General features: G+C 30.7%; 1 protein-coding gene across 1 annotated transcript in view; it reads left to right on the forward strand.

Moving 5' to 3' along the window:
* The window catches only part of LOC111705906 (atrial natriuretic peptide receptor 1), a 65,230-nt gene that overhangs the window by 21,996 nt on the left and 28,706 nt on the right, over window positions 1-14,528 (forward strand). Inside the window, exons 13-21 of the mRNA XM_023478609.1 lie at window positions 513-558; window positions 732-766; window positions 1,796-1,858; window positions 4,314-4,382; window positions 4,798-4,853; window positions 5,864-5,941; window positions 10,599-10,664; window positions 11,086-11,176; window positions 11,575-11,634. Of these exons, the coding sequence (XP_023334377.1) occupies window positions 513-558; window positions 732-766; window positions 1,796-1,858; window positions 4,314-4,382; window positions 4,798-4,853; window positions 5,864-5,941; window positions 10,599-10,664; window positions 11,086-11,176; window positions 11,575-11,634 (564 nt within the window). The remainder of the gene's footprint in view (window positions 1-512; window positions 559-731; window positions 767-1,795; window positions 1,859-4,313; window positions 4,383-4,797; window positions 4,854-5,863; window positions 5,942-10,598; window positions 10,665-11,085; window positions 11,177-11,574; window positions 11,635-14,528) is intronic.

The following is a 14,528-nucleotide window of genomic DNA, read 5'->3' on the forward strand; positions in this document are numbered from 1 at the left end:
ATAACTTTTTTTCATTTATCGGCTAGGGTACAGGGCGGAAAAAAGTCTGGTATGTGAAAAAAAACCTAAAACAGCCCATTACTTGTTTGTGACTAAAGCTACAGATCTAAACACTATATCTTTGAAAAGCCCTTGAAAAATGCATGTAGAAACATCTGTCATACTTTGATATTTGTTTAAAACAAAAAAAAAAATTTTTTTCATTTTTTTTACCCTTTTTTAGGCATCATTTTTTTCTTTGAGGTGGTCATGAAAAAATGGGCTATGAACATGCATTTCAACCCTATACCTATTCTCTAAAGGACTTTTTCTAGGGGGGGGGGGCGCCAAACGCCCCCCCCCCCAGGCTAGACAGAGATTCAGACCCCCAGCCTTTATAGCGTTAAAGAATAAAATTCGGCAAACTATGAGGTCTGTTGCAAACAAGAACAATCTTGGCTTATCTTGAATTTATTAAATAAAGTTTTATTTCAATATTTTCTTTTTTTATTGTTTAAATTGACTGTATTCAGAGAAATCCTATTGACGGCAAGTGCACTGGGAATGACAGATAAAGGAATAAAGAATTTATTAATTTTTTGCAACTTCTTGCCAAAATTAGATTTATACATTCATTTGTTGAAATATTATTAATTTTATTTAGCTGTCTATAGAACAAGTAATCGACTTGTAGTATTAAAACATGGTTAATATTTCTAATTATAAAATGTAATAAATTCAAATATGTAGGGGAATATGTATTTTTTAATGTGGATCTATTTTCAAGGTAAAAATGATGATATCAAATTTTTTTTTTGAAGATCTGGAGTCGAAAGCATACATTTACCTTTTAAATACGCTATAAACTTTCCAAATTTTAGGGAAAAAAACTATCTTTTGTTTCAAAAATTAATTTACCGTAAGTTTTTAAAGGGAGTGACCGGCTATGTTAAGTAGTTAAACTGAGTATGCAGTGTTGTGGAAAACTTCTTTAGGATACATTTTAGACATATTAAACTTTTTAAAGATCTGTGAATCCGGAGTTTGAGAGCAAATTCGACGTTCAAAACTCCTACTTTGGAGGGTGGATACGTTTTCAGAATCGTTTTTTTTAATTATTAAATAACGACGACGAAAAATAATGTAAAAATTATACAGTAATCTAATTAGATTGTTAGGTAAATATTTCTCAAAAGAAATTTGTCAATAAATCAATGCTAGAATCAATTATTTCGCTTTCATCACTATATTAAATTTCTTATTTTCTTTGAATTTATTCGCAGATTTCTTCAAATTCTTCAAATGTCGTCTTTTCAATAATAATTACAGAAAATCTGCAGAACATCTTTGTGAATTATGAGAAACCAGAATAACGAGAAAATAGAAACTAATAATTGAACAAGATTACTTATTTTCGATGATAAGATTGATTTTTATTTTCTCAACCGGTTCCAAAACAACTAATTAGTTTAATGTAGAGTTTTGTTTACATATTTAATCGTCGTTATTTAATATTTAAAAAAAACCGATTCTGAAAACGTATCCACCCACAAAGTAGGAGTTTTGAACGTCGAATTTGCGCTCAAACTCAGGATTTACTGATCTTTAAAAAGTTGTATATGTCTCAAATGAATCCGAAAGAAGTTTTCCACAACACTGCATACTCAGTTCAACTACCTTACATATCCAGTCACTCCCTTTAAAGTTCAGAACAAATTTGTTCAAAATAATGTCAAATAAATAAATATTTTTGCTCGAAATTGAATTCTAAGTGACTTGTCAAATCAGGACATCTAAATGAGCTTAAATTGTTTAGTGTATCTAAAGCTACGCCATGGTATTCATCTGAAGCAACTGCTGAAGAGAATAATTTGGCCAGGTCAGTAACGGATAATTAAATATTGAAAAGATTACTTCGCTTTGATATGTATTAGTTTGGCTTGATATGAATTATTTTGATTTGGTGTTAATTAGCATGGTATGGTTTGATATGCATTATGGTTTGGTCTGGATTCGTTTGGTTTAATATGCATAATGGTTTGGTGTAGATTATAGTTTGAATTGATATGCATTATGGTTTGGTGTGGATTCGTTTGGTTTAATATGCATAATGGTTTGGTGTAGATTATAGTTTGAATTGATATGCATTATGGTTTGATATGGATTAGTTTCGTTTGATATGCATTATGGTTTGATATGGATTAGTTTCGTTTGATATGCATTATGGTTTGATATGGATTAGTTTCGTTTGATATCGTTAGTTTGGCTTTATGTCGACAACTTTGGTTTAATATTTATTAGTTTTGTTTGGTGTGGATTTGTTTGATTTGGATTAGTTTGGTTTGCTGTGTATTAATTTGGTTCAATATGCAATATTAGCTTGGTTTGGCGTGGATTAGCATGGTTTGGTCATGGATTAGTTTGGTTTGGTTTGGATTAGTTTGGTTTGATATAGATTATGTATGGTTTTATCTGGATTTTGTTTGAAATGCATTAATTTGGTTAATATGCAATATTAGCTTGGTTTACTGTGCTGAGTGGTTCGATATGTATTAGTTTAAGGTTGGATATGGATTAGTATTGTCTGTTTTGTATAAGAATGGTTCGATATGCATTAGATTTGTTTGTTATAGGTTTGTTTGGTTTGGTGTGGATTAGTTTGATTTTCTGTGTATTAGTTTGGTTTGGTGTGGATTAATTTGGTTTGGTGTGGAGTAGTTTGGTTTTCTGTGTATTAGTTTGGTTTTGTGTGGATTAGTTTGGATGCTGTGTATTAGTTTGGTTTGGTGTGGATTAGTTTGATTTTCTGTGTATTAGTTTGGTTTGGTGTGGATTAGTTTGATTTCTGTGTATTAGTTTGGTTTGGTGTGGATTAGTTTGATTTTCTGTGTATTAGTTTGGTTTGGTGTGGATTAGTTTGATTTGCTGTGTATTAGTTTGGTTTGGTGTGGATTAGTTTGATTTTCTGTGTATTAGTTTGGTTTGGTGTGGATTAGTTTGATTTTCTGTGTATTAGTTTGGTTTGCTGTGGATTAAAGTTTGACATCAACAAAGAAAGAATGACATCTATGTATATGACCGTTCTAAGATATCAAAAGTAGGATATAAGTTTCCAATCCAGTCCTTTTAAATATTTGATAAACACTTATTTCTGGCGAAGAGAATTCAAATAAAAGAATTCGAGGAAAATAAGAGTGTTTACATTTGTATATAAACGTCACATTAGTATTCAATATACAAATACATTCATGTATACAGTCAGAGAGGGGAAAACTATAAGAGTGCGGAACTTTTCTAAATTAAAAGTTTGTGACTTCCTTGCCGGGACAATCAATTCTCCCCTGGACAGATTAAAGGGACTGTCATGTTATTTTCAATTGTGTCTCTCCATGCAAATAGGGTAATGTCCGATTTACAACGGTACTCTTTAAACCTTTGACTGTTCATCGAGTAATGAGAGCTCTTTGTTTAAATATCTTAAAACCAGCTTGAATCCCCATACAACTCGGTGTACGCTGTGTAAACTGTACACTTTGACCTCAACACAGCTGATGCGCTATTTGTGTAACTTATCATTTCCGAATAGTACTTTAAAACAGTTTCCGAAAATTCGAAAGAAACTATTTTTTTAACCAATTCTAGATTGTGAATATTGATATTTATAAACTTAAAACAGCTTGTAAACAAAGTCTCTAATAGTTCAATGCTTTGTGTAGATTAATGAGAATAAGTCCCTGCACAACATTGATCAGCCGAGACTCGAGGGTTTTAAGGATACCGTTGTGAATCGGGCATTGCTATCTTTGCATAGAGGATAACTAGATATTGCGCTTACAGTCTCTTTAATATTAATGTTTGTACAGAAGAAATCAAGTTTTCCTCTCAGATTCGAGTGTTTTGAAGAGATCAATGACTCAGAAAAAGGTTTTTTTTAACCAAGTTAGTATGATAAGGTTGCTTACTTTCGATGCACTCCAATGTATACGGACATGTCGTCTTCTTAGCATAGATAGATAAAATCCGCATATGACGTCACTGATTATTATAGAGGCAAGAGTGACATCATATGCGGATTCTATCTATCAATGCTAAGAAGACGACATTTTCCGTGCATTGGAGCGCATCCAGAGTATTCCGACTTATTATGCAATCTTGAATTCAACAGTTACATATAAATTGAGTAAAAATTGCTAAATTCAAAAGTTTCACATGTTTTAACTTGTATGGAGCTGTTCGTTTTTACCAGATAACATACATGTCATGAAATAGTTTTCAACTCTATAAATCTAAATATATTTGAAATTTGTTCTAAAAAACGTGTTATTATTTTTCAGTCAAGCTTTCCAGGCAGTTCTTACAATAACTTCTAAAACAGTGGAGGACTTCGAATTCGCTAATTTCAGGTAAACCTCTTTTCTTGTGTTCCTATAAAACAAAATGTCTGAAACCACTAGGAGAATTTTAAAATAGAAAACTCTGGAATAGGAAGACGACTTTTAGACTATAATTTTGACATTAATGGTTCAATAAACATGAGAAATAATAATTGTGCAGTGTAAATAGACCAATTAAAGTGCTTTAATAAGTTACTAGTTATACTATTTGCTTTGTAACAAGTTATCAACGTCAAATATAATTAATTCTTCATATTCAAGAGTTTTTAGGATCTTACTACATTAAAACAAAAGTGTTAACAGAAAACTTAAAATTTAATAGTCCCCCAAAATAATTAATTTTATTAATATTATACAGTCGTTCCCGAAGTCTCATCCTTGTTTGGTAGCCCATCTAGATAAAATTAAATATAGAATATTACAGGGCGAGAATGAGAGGTGCAGTGGAAAAACTGGAAAATCCTGCCACAAACATTACAGGAATATTTCACTACATTTTACAGTAACTTTACAGGGTTATTTGGTTGAAATGATATTTTGATTTGTTCTAATTTTAGTGAAAACGACTTCAGGAATTAAGATATTTCAAACATAGATTATGTTAACTAACAGAACTCATAGTTTGATATAGGACTATACAACATTGTATTGCAAAGGTATAGGGATTAGGAAATCAAAGTTTTTGGCAAAGGCCGAATTTTTTCTGTCAATGAATATTTTTTTACTTCGCTTAGATCGGGAAAATTACAATTACAATTTAGAAATTTTATTCCACCATAATATATGTATTTGCCGAAACTTAACCATTTCCCGGATTTTCAGGCCAAAATTGGCGCATTTAAAAAAAAATAAACAAATAAAAAATAACATTGATAAAGAACAAACATTGATATGAACATTGATAAAATTGATAAAGAGGTTCTAAGTTCTAAGATGGGTTTTTCCGCCAACCTTTATTTAGTATTTATATATTAGATGTTTCTCGTTTATCACATTACACTTAATTTTCTGTTTTCCAATTTAAACTCAGATTGTACTGTTTAATATTCTCAATTTACCGTTTATTACAGTTTCAATGTTGGTGAAATTAGTTCATAAATCTTCAATATACAATTCAATGCGGTGAAATTAAAGTACACTTTTTTATAAATTATCAATTTTCAATCCAGATGATTCTTCAATTTGTTATTTTCAGGAGAAAAAATAAACATTGATAATACAAAAGAAATGGGATATACTTAGAACATTTTTTTAATAAAACTGTAAATTAATTGAGAAAAAAATCTGTTTCAGGAAATTCATGAAAACATATTTGAAACCAAAAAATGGAGGCAAAATTTGAAAAAATAAATTCAAAAACTGTTGAGCAGTATATATAGTACAGATCTGAAAAAATGGATACAAGAACTGAGAACTGGATACCAAAACTTAAAAAATGGATACAATTAAATTGAGAAAACTTGATTCAAACTGGTGATAGTATCCCCTAGTTAGTACTTATGTTGCCAGCTATCATGATGCTCTAGTTCTCTACTCTCGAGCTCTTAATCAAACTATTCAAGCAACAGGTATACTTATTTTACCACCTTTTCACCAACCATGATTCCCTAAACAGCGGGAAGTTATGTTACTTAACGTCCCTTGGGACAATTAGGTAAAATGACCTCCAGCTCTGCAAAGTTTTCATGACAAAATAGAGGCATTTGCCTCTTAAAAGACTATAAAATTTTGTAAAAATACCCTTTTGACCAATTTTGCCTGCATAACATCCCTCGCTATACGCTCAGGATGTTTTGTAGGCAAAATTGGTTTGGGAACCCCCGGTAAAATAAAATTCCCTGAAAGTAGTTGTAAATAATTTATAATTCTTTGCTTTCAGGGCGCTACCTGTTTACAAATTTCGCTTTTTACTGAGTAGCTCTGAAATTAGACATTTTAAAATCGTTCTAAAATTTTCAAATGATAAATGTCGACATTTTTTTCGGTCTTTCCATACATATTCTCTATAAGGGTCATACAGTATACAGGTTTTGCCATTTTAACTATTCAAACCTGAAAAATATTAATACAAAAACTAAAAAATTCAATAGAAATGTTTTCATTAGATAATAATATGCTTTGAACCACTATGCTTGACTCCAATGCCTTCTTACAGGGAAGATGAGGGGGTGGGGGGCGCGGATCTTATCGTCTGATCATCTTACACCCAAAATTTGTAGAAGCTACATAGGGTTAAACCTTAATTTATCTCCTTTTTTTTGTACAAATGCAAATTAACTAGAATTAACCCATTTCCACTAGAAACGTTTTCTGCGTTTTTGCATTATTAAAATATGCAGATGCAGTGTATGGAATATTTATGAATATTTGAAAATTAGAAATTCAGAATGTTTACTACGAGCCAATCTACTTTTTTGCATTTCAGTTTAACAATTATAAAATATTTAAATTACAAAATTAAAGAATGACATGTCCGATTTAACCTTAAATTTTTAGTTTTCTATCTGATAGTTGATTATTATACATTATGGATAAGATTTGTGCCAGTATTTGTGCCCATTTTGTAATTGTGCATACATTTGTTAACTCTCTCTTTTGCAGTGATTTATTTCTAAGGAAATTACTCTCTAGAGAGAGTTCTATATTCAAGATTCCGAGATACAATATATTTGTCAAACCAGAGTTGTTTATCTTTCATCTTTTCTCCTATCCTTGCAGCCTTGAGAACTGGGTTCTTTTGCAGGGCTAAGAACCTTCGCAATTTTAATCCATAAAATAACCATCCGATTTCAACTAATAATCTTAAACGTTTATCAAGCTGAGAATTAAAGGTTGCTTTTGTATTTTAACGGAATTTAGACCAGCTCTAGGATTACTTCCGATACAACTATGTATAGCATCTTATCATAACACACAGAAAACGGACTGTGGAAGTAATTTCAAGAGACCCTCCACTTATGTATTGACATGTTTAATGACATGTCTGATGTAGAATGAATTTATCTATCCTTATTTTTCTTTTTGAAAATTGAATAATTAGAGGTTTTAAGGGTATGGCTGAAAATGAGACATGGCTACCCTATTAAATTAAGAGTAATGACCAGCATAATTTTTAAATGTAAATAAAGCTAAAAGACACGTTAGCAGAAGAGGGGTGCGAAACGCTCTAAAAGATTTATAGATTTTATTATTCTAAATAATGAAAAGTTTTTTTGCCTTTCACATTTTTGGTCTGTTGTTTGTGTTTGGAGTTTAAATAATGCACGTTCAGAGAAATAGGTTGACTACTAAACTGAACTCTTTGGTTAAGCATTCAAAATCTCAAGGGTTCCTGTAATTTTATCGTGGATATTTGTTCTACAAATTTTTAAGGCATCCCACTGTTAAGTCGAGAAAGTCAAATTTGTGACGCATTCTGTTGAAACTTTGTTACCTCGTAGCTTCTCTAGTTTTGAATATATTGAAGTATGAAAAAGCTTATTTATCCAATTATGCATGTTAGAAGTTCAAAACATTTGTATTCTTCCATTAACTCTTCAGCCTTAAATAATAGGAGTTAATCAAAATATAAACAAACAGACAAACAAACAAACAGACAGACAAGCCAAATTTATATATAGATATAACTCAACCAATCGAGTGGGTTTAGAGAAACAAGAACAGTCAATCAGAGAAGCCGGGAAATTTGAAATTTTGCGCGCCATTTAATTGAGTGAACTCTCATTGGTCGAAAAACTTGAAAGGATTATAACATAAAGAAAAGATGGGATTAAAAGGGAAATCAAAAGTGTTCACATTGGATATTCAGATCTAGCGATAGGGATTAAAGGTATCCAATTCTAAAGTTTTCAGCTCTGAACGTTAAAATTTTTTTTTTTCAATTATTCGGCTTGGTAATATGTGAACTTTGTAAAAACAACCTGCAGATTAATTCTTCAATTGAGCCTATGATTTAAAGGTTTACTTTTGTTTGCCTATTCACTGTAAATAAGTTCTTGAATTGGTTGTGTGATATTAATATATTCATATATTACAGTTGGTGGGAGCATGTCAAAGTATTCAGATTTTCTCCCAGGGGATTCAAGACCCTCACAAACAGTTCTACATACTATATATACATACTGATGATTGCATAAAAGCATGAAACAATTTGTTTATGAATAAAATGTTATAAGAATATTGTTGCGTTTCAACTGATTCATACATATATATACTTTATTTTAAGAATTTATATATACTAGCTAGGGTATCCAACATCGCCAAGGTTTCAAAACTAGTTTAAAAAACTAAAAAAGTACATATAAAGATGTACCAGTAATGTTTATTTGACCTTAACTCCGGTTGTCAAATGGAGCGTGGTCTGCATAGAATTGATTTATGAGGTTTCACAGTGTATCTTCCTTTCTCGATATTATTTAAAATCTTCCTTAATTTATCAATTTTGATTTAATTGAAACATTCCTTTTCATATTTTCTTTTCTGTCTGTTCTGGAAACTCAGACTTAAACCTACAATCTTGTCTGATTTCCAAGAAGCTTTAATATTTCAATTCTTTCAGCAGAAACTTACTTCACGTTAAATAATATTTTGTTTGTTAGACTTTACTCAATGGATGGTTCAAACTTTCAAGAGTTATTTGTCACCAAACAAATTAATTGTTACCTAGTAAACTAATTGTCACTCGGCAACTTATTTATCACCAGGAAATTAGTTGTCACCTGGCAAATTATTTGTTACTTGGGAAAGCATTTGTCACCAGGCAAATTATTTGTCACCTGGCAAATTATTCGTCACCAGGCAAATCATTTGTCACCTGGCAAATCATTTGTCACCAGGCAAATTAATTGTCACCTGGCAAATTATTTGTCACCAGGCAAATCATTTGCCACCTGGCAAATTATTTCTTACCAGGCAAATTAATTGTCACCTGGCAAATTATTTGTCACCTGGCAAATTATTTGTCACAAGCCAAATTAATGGTCACCAGGCAAATTATTTGTCCCCTGGCAAATTATTTGTCACTTGGGAAAGTTTTGTCACATGGCAAATTATTTGTCACCTGGCAAATTATTTGTCACTTGTGAAAGTATTTGTCACCTGGCAAATTATTTGTCACAAGCCAAATTAATTGTCACCAAGCAAATTATTTGTCACCTGGCAAATTATTCGTCACAAGGTTAATTAACCGTCACCTGGCAAATTATTTTCTCCTGGTAAATTTGTTGTCAAGAGCCAAATTATTTGTCACCCTGCAAATTATTTGTCACAAGCCAAATTAATTTTCACCTGGCAAATTATTTGTCACCTGACAATTATTTGTCACCTGGCAAATTATTTGTCACCTGGCAAATTATTTGTCACCTGCAAATTAATTGTCACCAGGCAAATTATTTGTCACCTGGCAAATTATTTGTCACCAGGCAAATTAATTGTCACCTGGCAAATTATTTGTCACCTGGCAAATTATTTGTCACCAGGCAAATTAATTGTCACCTGGCAAATTTTTTGTCACCAGGCAAACCAATTGTCACCTGGCAAAGTATTTTCTCTGGTAAATTTATTGTCACCTGGCAAATTATTTTTCACCTGGCAAATTATTTGTCACCTGGCAAATTATTTGTCACCAGGCAAATCAATTGTCACCTGGCAAATTATTTTCTCCTGGTAAAATTATTGTCACCTGGCAAATTATTTGTCACCTGGCAAATTTATTGTCACCAGGCAAATTATTTGTCACCTCGCAAATTATTTGTCACCAGGCAAATTATTTGTCACCTGGCAAATTATTTGTTACCTGGCAAATATTTGTCACCGTCCAACTTATTTGTCACCAGACAAATTATTTTTCAAATGGAATGACTGTCCAGTGGCAAAGTTGTCACCAGGCAACTTTGTTACATGGCAAAGTACCTCCTGGCAAGGTGTTACATGGCAATCTTTCACTGGCTGCAATTCCCAGCTACGTTGGTTTATATTTAGGTTCTGTATCCAGTAGGAGGGATACACTGGTTTATATCTAGGTTCTATGTCCAGTAGGAGGGATACACTGGTTTATATCTAGGTTATATATCCAGTAGGAGGGATACACTGGTTTATATCTAGGTTCTATATCCAGTAGGAGGGATACACTGGTTTATATCTAGGTTCTATATCCAGTAGGAGGGATACACTGGTTTATATATAGGTTCTATATCCAGTAGGAGGGATACACTGGTTTCTATCTAGGTTCTATATCCAGCAGGAGGGATGGGAGTGCTGTGACTAAAAAGATCTGGGATACTTCCATTAAAGGTAAAGAAACAAATAATTTCCTAGAACCTGTAGAACTCAACTCAGAAACTAGATTAGAGAAGTAAACAAACAGAATATGTCAATTTTTGCAAAAGTTTAATTTAATTACATATTATTCAAAAATTTCAGTGGAAATCGTACTTGTAATCGATTTAAAATTTTTTTTTGCAAATCTAGAATGGATTCAATAAAAGAAAAAATTCAGTAAAACTATCTTTGATTTTGAACACTATTTTTTGCAATTGCAATATACTTTCTTTATGCAGTTAAGAAAAAAATTTAAATAAAAATTCGTAAAAAATGTAATTTTTTCAAAACTTTTTCGGTCAATGATTTTTTATTATTTAGTAATTTTCCTAACTGAACAGATTTTTTTCATGAAATTTCAAACAATAAAAAACTAAAAGAACGTTGTGTTCAGGAGTAACTGGAAATGTGAGTATTGATAAGAATGGTGATAGAAGGGCTGATTTCTCTCTTCTTGATCTTGAACCTAATTCACAAACATTTAGGGACATTTTCAAACAGTTTTTTTAGATTTTGATAATTATCATCAAGGACCTAATTTTAAATATACATGATGTCTCTGAAAAAGTGTTTTTAAGCTTTTTCGCCTACTTAATCGTTTGAATTAAAAAAAATTTTATTCGTAAAATATACCATACTTCAATAGTTACGAGGCCAATATTTTCACATAAATCAGATCCTATTTTTTTTGAAGAAATTAGACTAGTTTATAATTTTAAAGAAATCACATTATTATTTATTTTTGAATAAATCATTTTATTTTATATTTTTGATTTAATCAGCAAGTTTTTATTTTTGAAGAAATCAGACTAGTTTTTTTGAAGAAATCAGACTAGTTCATAATTCTAAAGAAATCAGACTAGTTTTTAAAATGTATTTGTAGAGTTGTTCGGGTGTATAGAGGAACAACTAATACCTTTGAAACTATTGGAGAAATTCACTGGTAAGCAATATTCTTTAGAGAGACTTTTTTTGTTCGTTTAAATGGTGTCAACGTAAAAGTTTTTAAAGCTTTTTTTAATTTCATCAAAACATATCGAGACGAATTTTGCATGTTTGTTTGTTTTTCTTCGTAAATTGTTTGACGTCTGGCAAAAAACTCTAATTTTATTGATTCTTACAATTTAATGTATTTAATTTAGTGTTTGAAACGGATATTTTAACACCCTCTCGATTCGATTACATCTAATAAACTTACTGAATTAAAAAATAAGATTTTTTAACAATTCTTTTAAATTATAATTGGAAAATGACTTTCACAACAATTTACGCATTGCGCAGTAAGGGTGATTGATTTTTGAATTTTTTTTAGAAATCAGCTAACCGCCGAACAGAGGTTTCTGCGTTTTCACTTAGTAAAAATATTGTAATAAAAAAAATCAAAATCGTCCATACGGTTGCGGATTGACGATTTAATATCGGAGAAATAACCGTATTTGGCCTGAAAAAAAATATTTTGAAAAATTCCATGTTTTATGCATTATTTTCTTAGAAATTTTATGTTGAATTCAAATCTGAAGAGCGTTAAAAAAATTGCATGAGTTAGAGCTAGAAAACTCAACAGAAAACATTAAATAGCTTTAAAAGTTTGGACCGTTATTTGGCTATAACTTCTTTAATTTTTTATATTTTTAAAAGCACTTTTCAGATTTAAATTCAGCACAAAATTTTCAAGAAAATAATGTAAAAAATAAAATTTTTCAAAAAAATTATTTTTTTTGTGGGGGGGGGGCTTATAGTGATTTCTCCGATATTAAATTGTCAATTCGCCATCATATTGACGATTTGGAAAATTTTTTTCATTGCAATTTTTTTAAGTTAAAACGCAGTAACTCATAATGGGCGGTTGGCTTAATTACAATATTGATTACCCTTAGTGCGAGGCTGCTTTAAAGATCTTTAGGTAATTTAGACAATTCTATTTAGTATTTTTTAGTCATTCAGGTTCATTAAATTTGTTTCTCTCTTCCTATTGTCTGTATTCTGTAATGAATACACTGTATACATATATATCTAGGAATATTGTAAATGTAAGTTCATGAATATTAAATTATTATTACAACATGTATACTGGAACTGTGGGATATAATTCCAAAATTAACTAATATTTGATTGAAGACAAGTTGTTTAAAATTTTCTGTATGAATAAGACAAACCAAATTGTTAAGGAGACGGCTGTAATTGAACGGTAATCGGTATATATTTAGATTCAAAACTTTCTCTTGTTTATTACCAATAAAATTCAGATTTGAATGACGTGGGGAAATATTAACAATCTGTAAGAAAATGACTTTTAATGTTTATTTTTTGAAAATTATTTTAGTTATTTGTTTTTTTGGTATTACAGAAATTCTCATAAATATTCTAGAAGCGACCCGAGTTTTATCGTTGTATGTTGTTATGTATACACATTTTTAAAGAAACGGTGTATGTCATTATGTTTACACATCCTTAAAGAAACGGTGTATGTCGTTATGTTTACACATTCTTAAAGAAACGGTGTAAGTCGGTATGTTTACACATTCTTAAAGAAACGGTGTATGTCGTTATGTTTGCATATTCTTTAAGAAACGTTGTAAGTCGCTATGTTTGCATATTCTTAAAGAAACGTTGTATGTCGTTATTATGTTTACATATTCTTAAAGAAACGGTGTATGTCGTTATGTTTACATATTCTTAAAGAACGCAGTGTCCGTTTTAAGGAAACCAGCATCAGTAGCAGTTTAATAGCTACGGTTTCTGTTACAAGTAGGAGCTTAATAGCTATGGTTTCTGTTACAAGTAGCAGCTAAATAGCTACGGTTTCTGTTACAAGTAGCAGTTTAATAGCTACGGTTTCTGTTACAAGTAGCAGTTTAATAGCTACGGTTTCTGTTACAAGTATCTACATTGAAAAGCAAAAATATATTATTATATAGAACCAAATATTAATCCTAGTACAGGCTGGAATTCTTAGTCATTGTCAGAGAAAAAACTGGTAAAATATGTTAAAAAAGAAACAATATTTCTTAAATGAACGGTCAGCGCAATTTCAAGTAACCATCCATGCAATGATGATAATGTCCGATATACAACGATACCCTTTAAACCTTTATCTGATCAATAATGTGGAAGATATATTGTCTTTTTAAATGCTTAAAATTTTAAGGTGTTCAATTGGATGTACGCTTATGTAAGGAGCAACTGCCCTCTTTCAAAAGACTAAAAGATGTGACGAGATTGTTAACATTTTTCACAATAATTCTTTTATTTAAAATTTAAAATTTGAATCCAGATTTTTCAAGATGAAGAATTATAATTCCAGGCTGGATTAGGATTAAGAATAGGTTTTACCAAATTGAACATTCTTCCCAAGGAGGAAGGACTAGATGTCTGAAATATAAAATTAATGTTCTCTGTCTGTCTGTCTATCTTTCTGTTTTTTTTGTTCGATCATAACTCAGGAACCCCTGTACAAATTTCCCCCAAATGTTGATTGGAGGACTCGGGAGACCCATGGGAATATTCTTAGCTAGATTGTAGTAAATTGTTGTTGCATTTCTTTAAATAATGTGGTGTTTAAGTGAATTGTTGTTGTAATTCTTTAAATAATGTGGTGTTTTAGTAAATTGTTGTTGTACATTTCTTTAAATAATGTGGTGTTTTAGTAAATTGTTGTTGTAATTCTTTAAATAATGTGGTGTTTTAGTAAATAGTTGTTGTAATTCTTTAAATAATGTGGTGTTTTAGTAAATTGTTGTTGTAATTCTTTAAATAATGTGGTGTTTTAGTAAATTGATGTTGTAATTCTTTAAATAATGTGGTGTTTAAGTAAATTGTTGTTGTAATTCTTTAAAT

The sequence above is a fragment of the Eurytemora carolleeae genome, unplaced genomic scaffold (assembly GCF_000591075.1).
Source record: "Eurytemora carolleeae unplaced genomic scaffold, Eaff_2.0 scaffold649, whole genome shotgun sequence".
In the NCBI taxonomy this organism is placed as follows: domain Eukaryota; kingdom Metazoa; phylum Arthropoda; class Copepoda; order Calanoida; family Temoridae; genus Eurytemora; species Eurytemora carolleeae.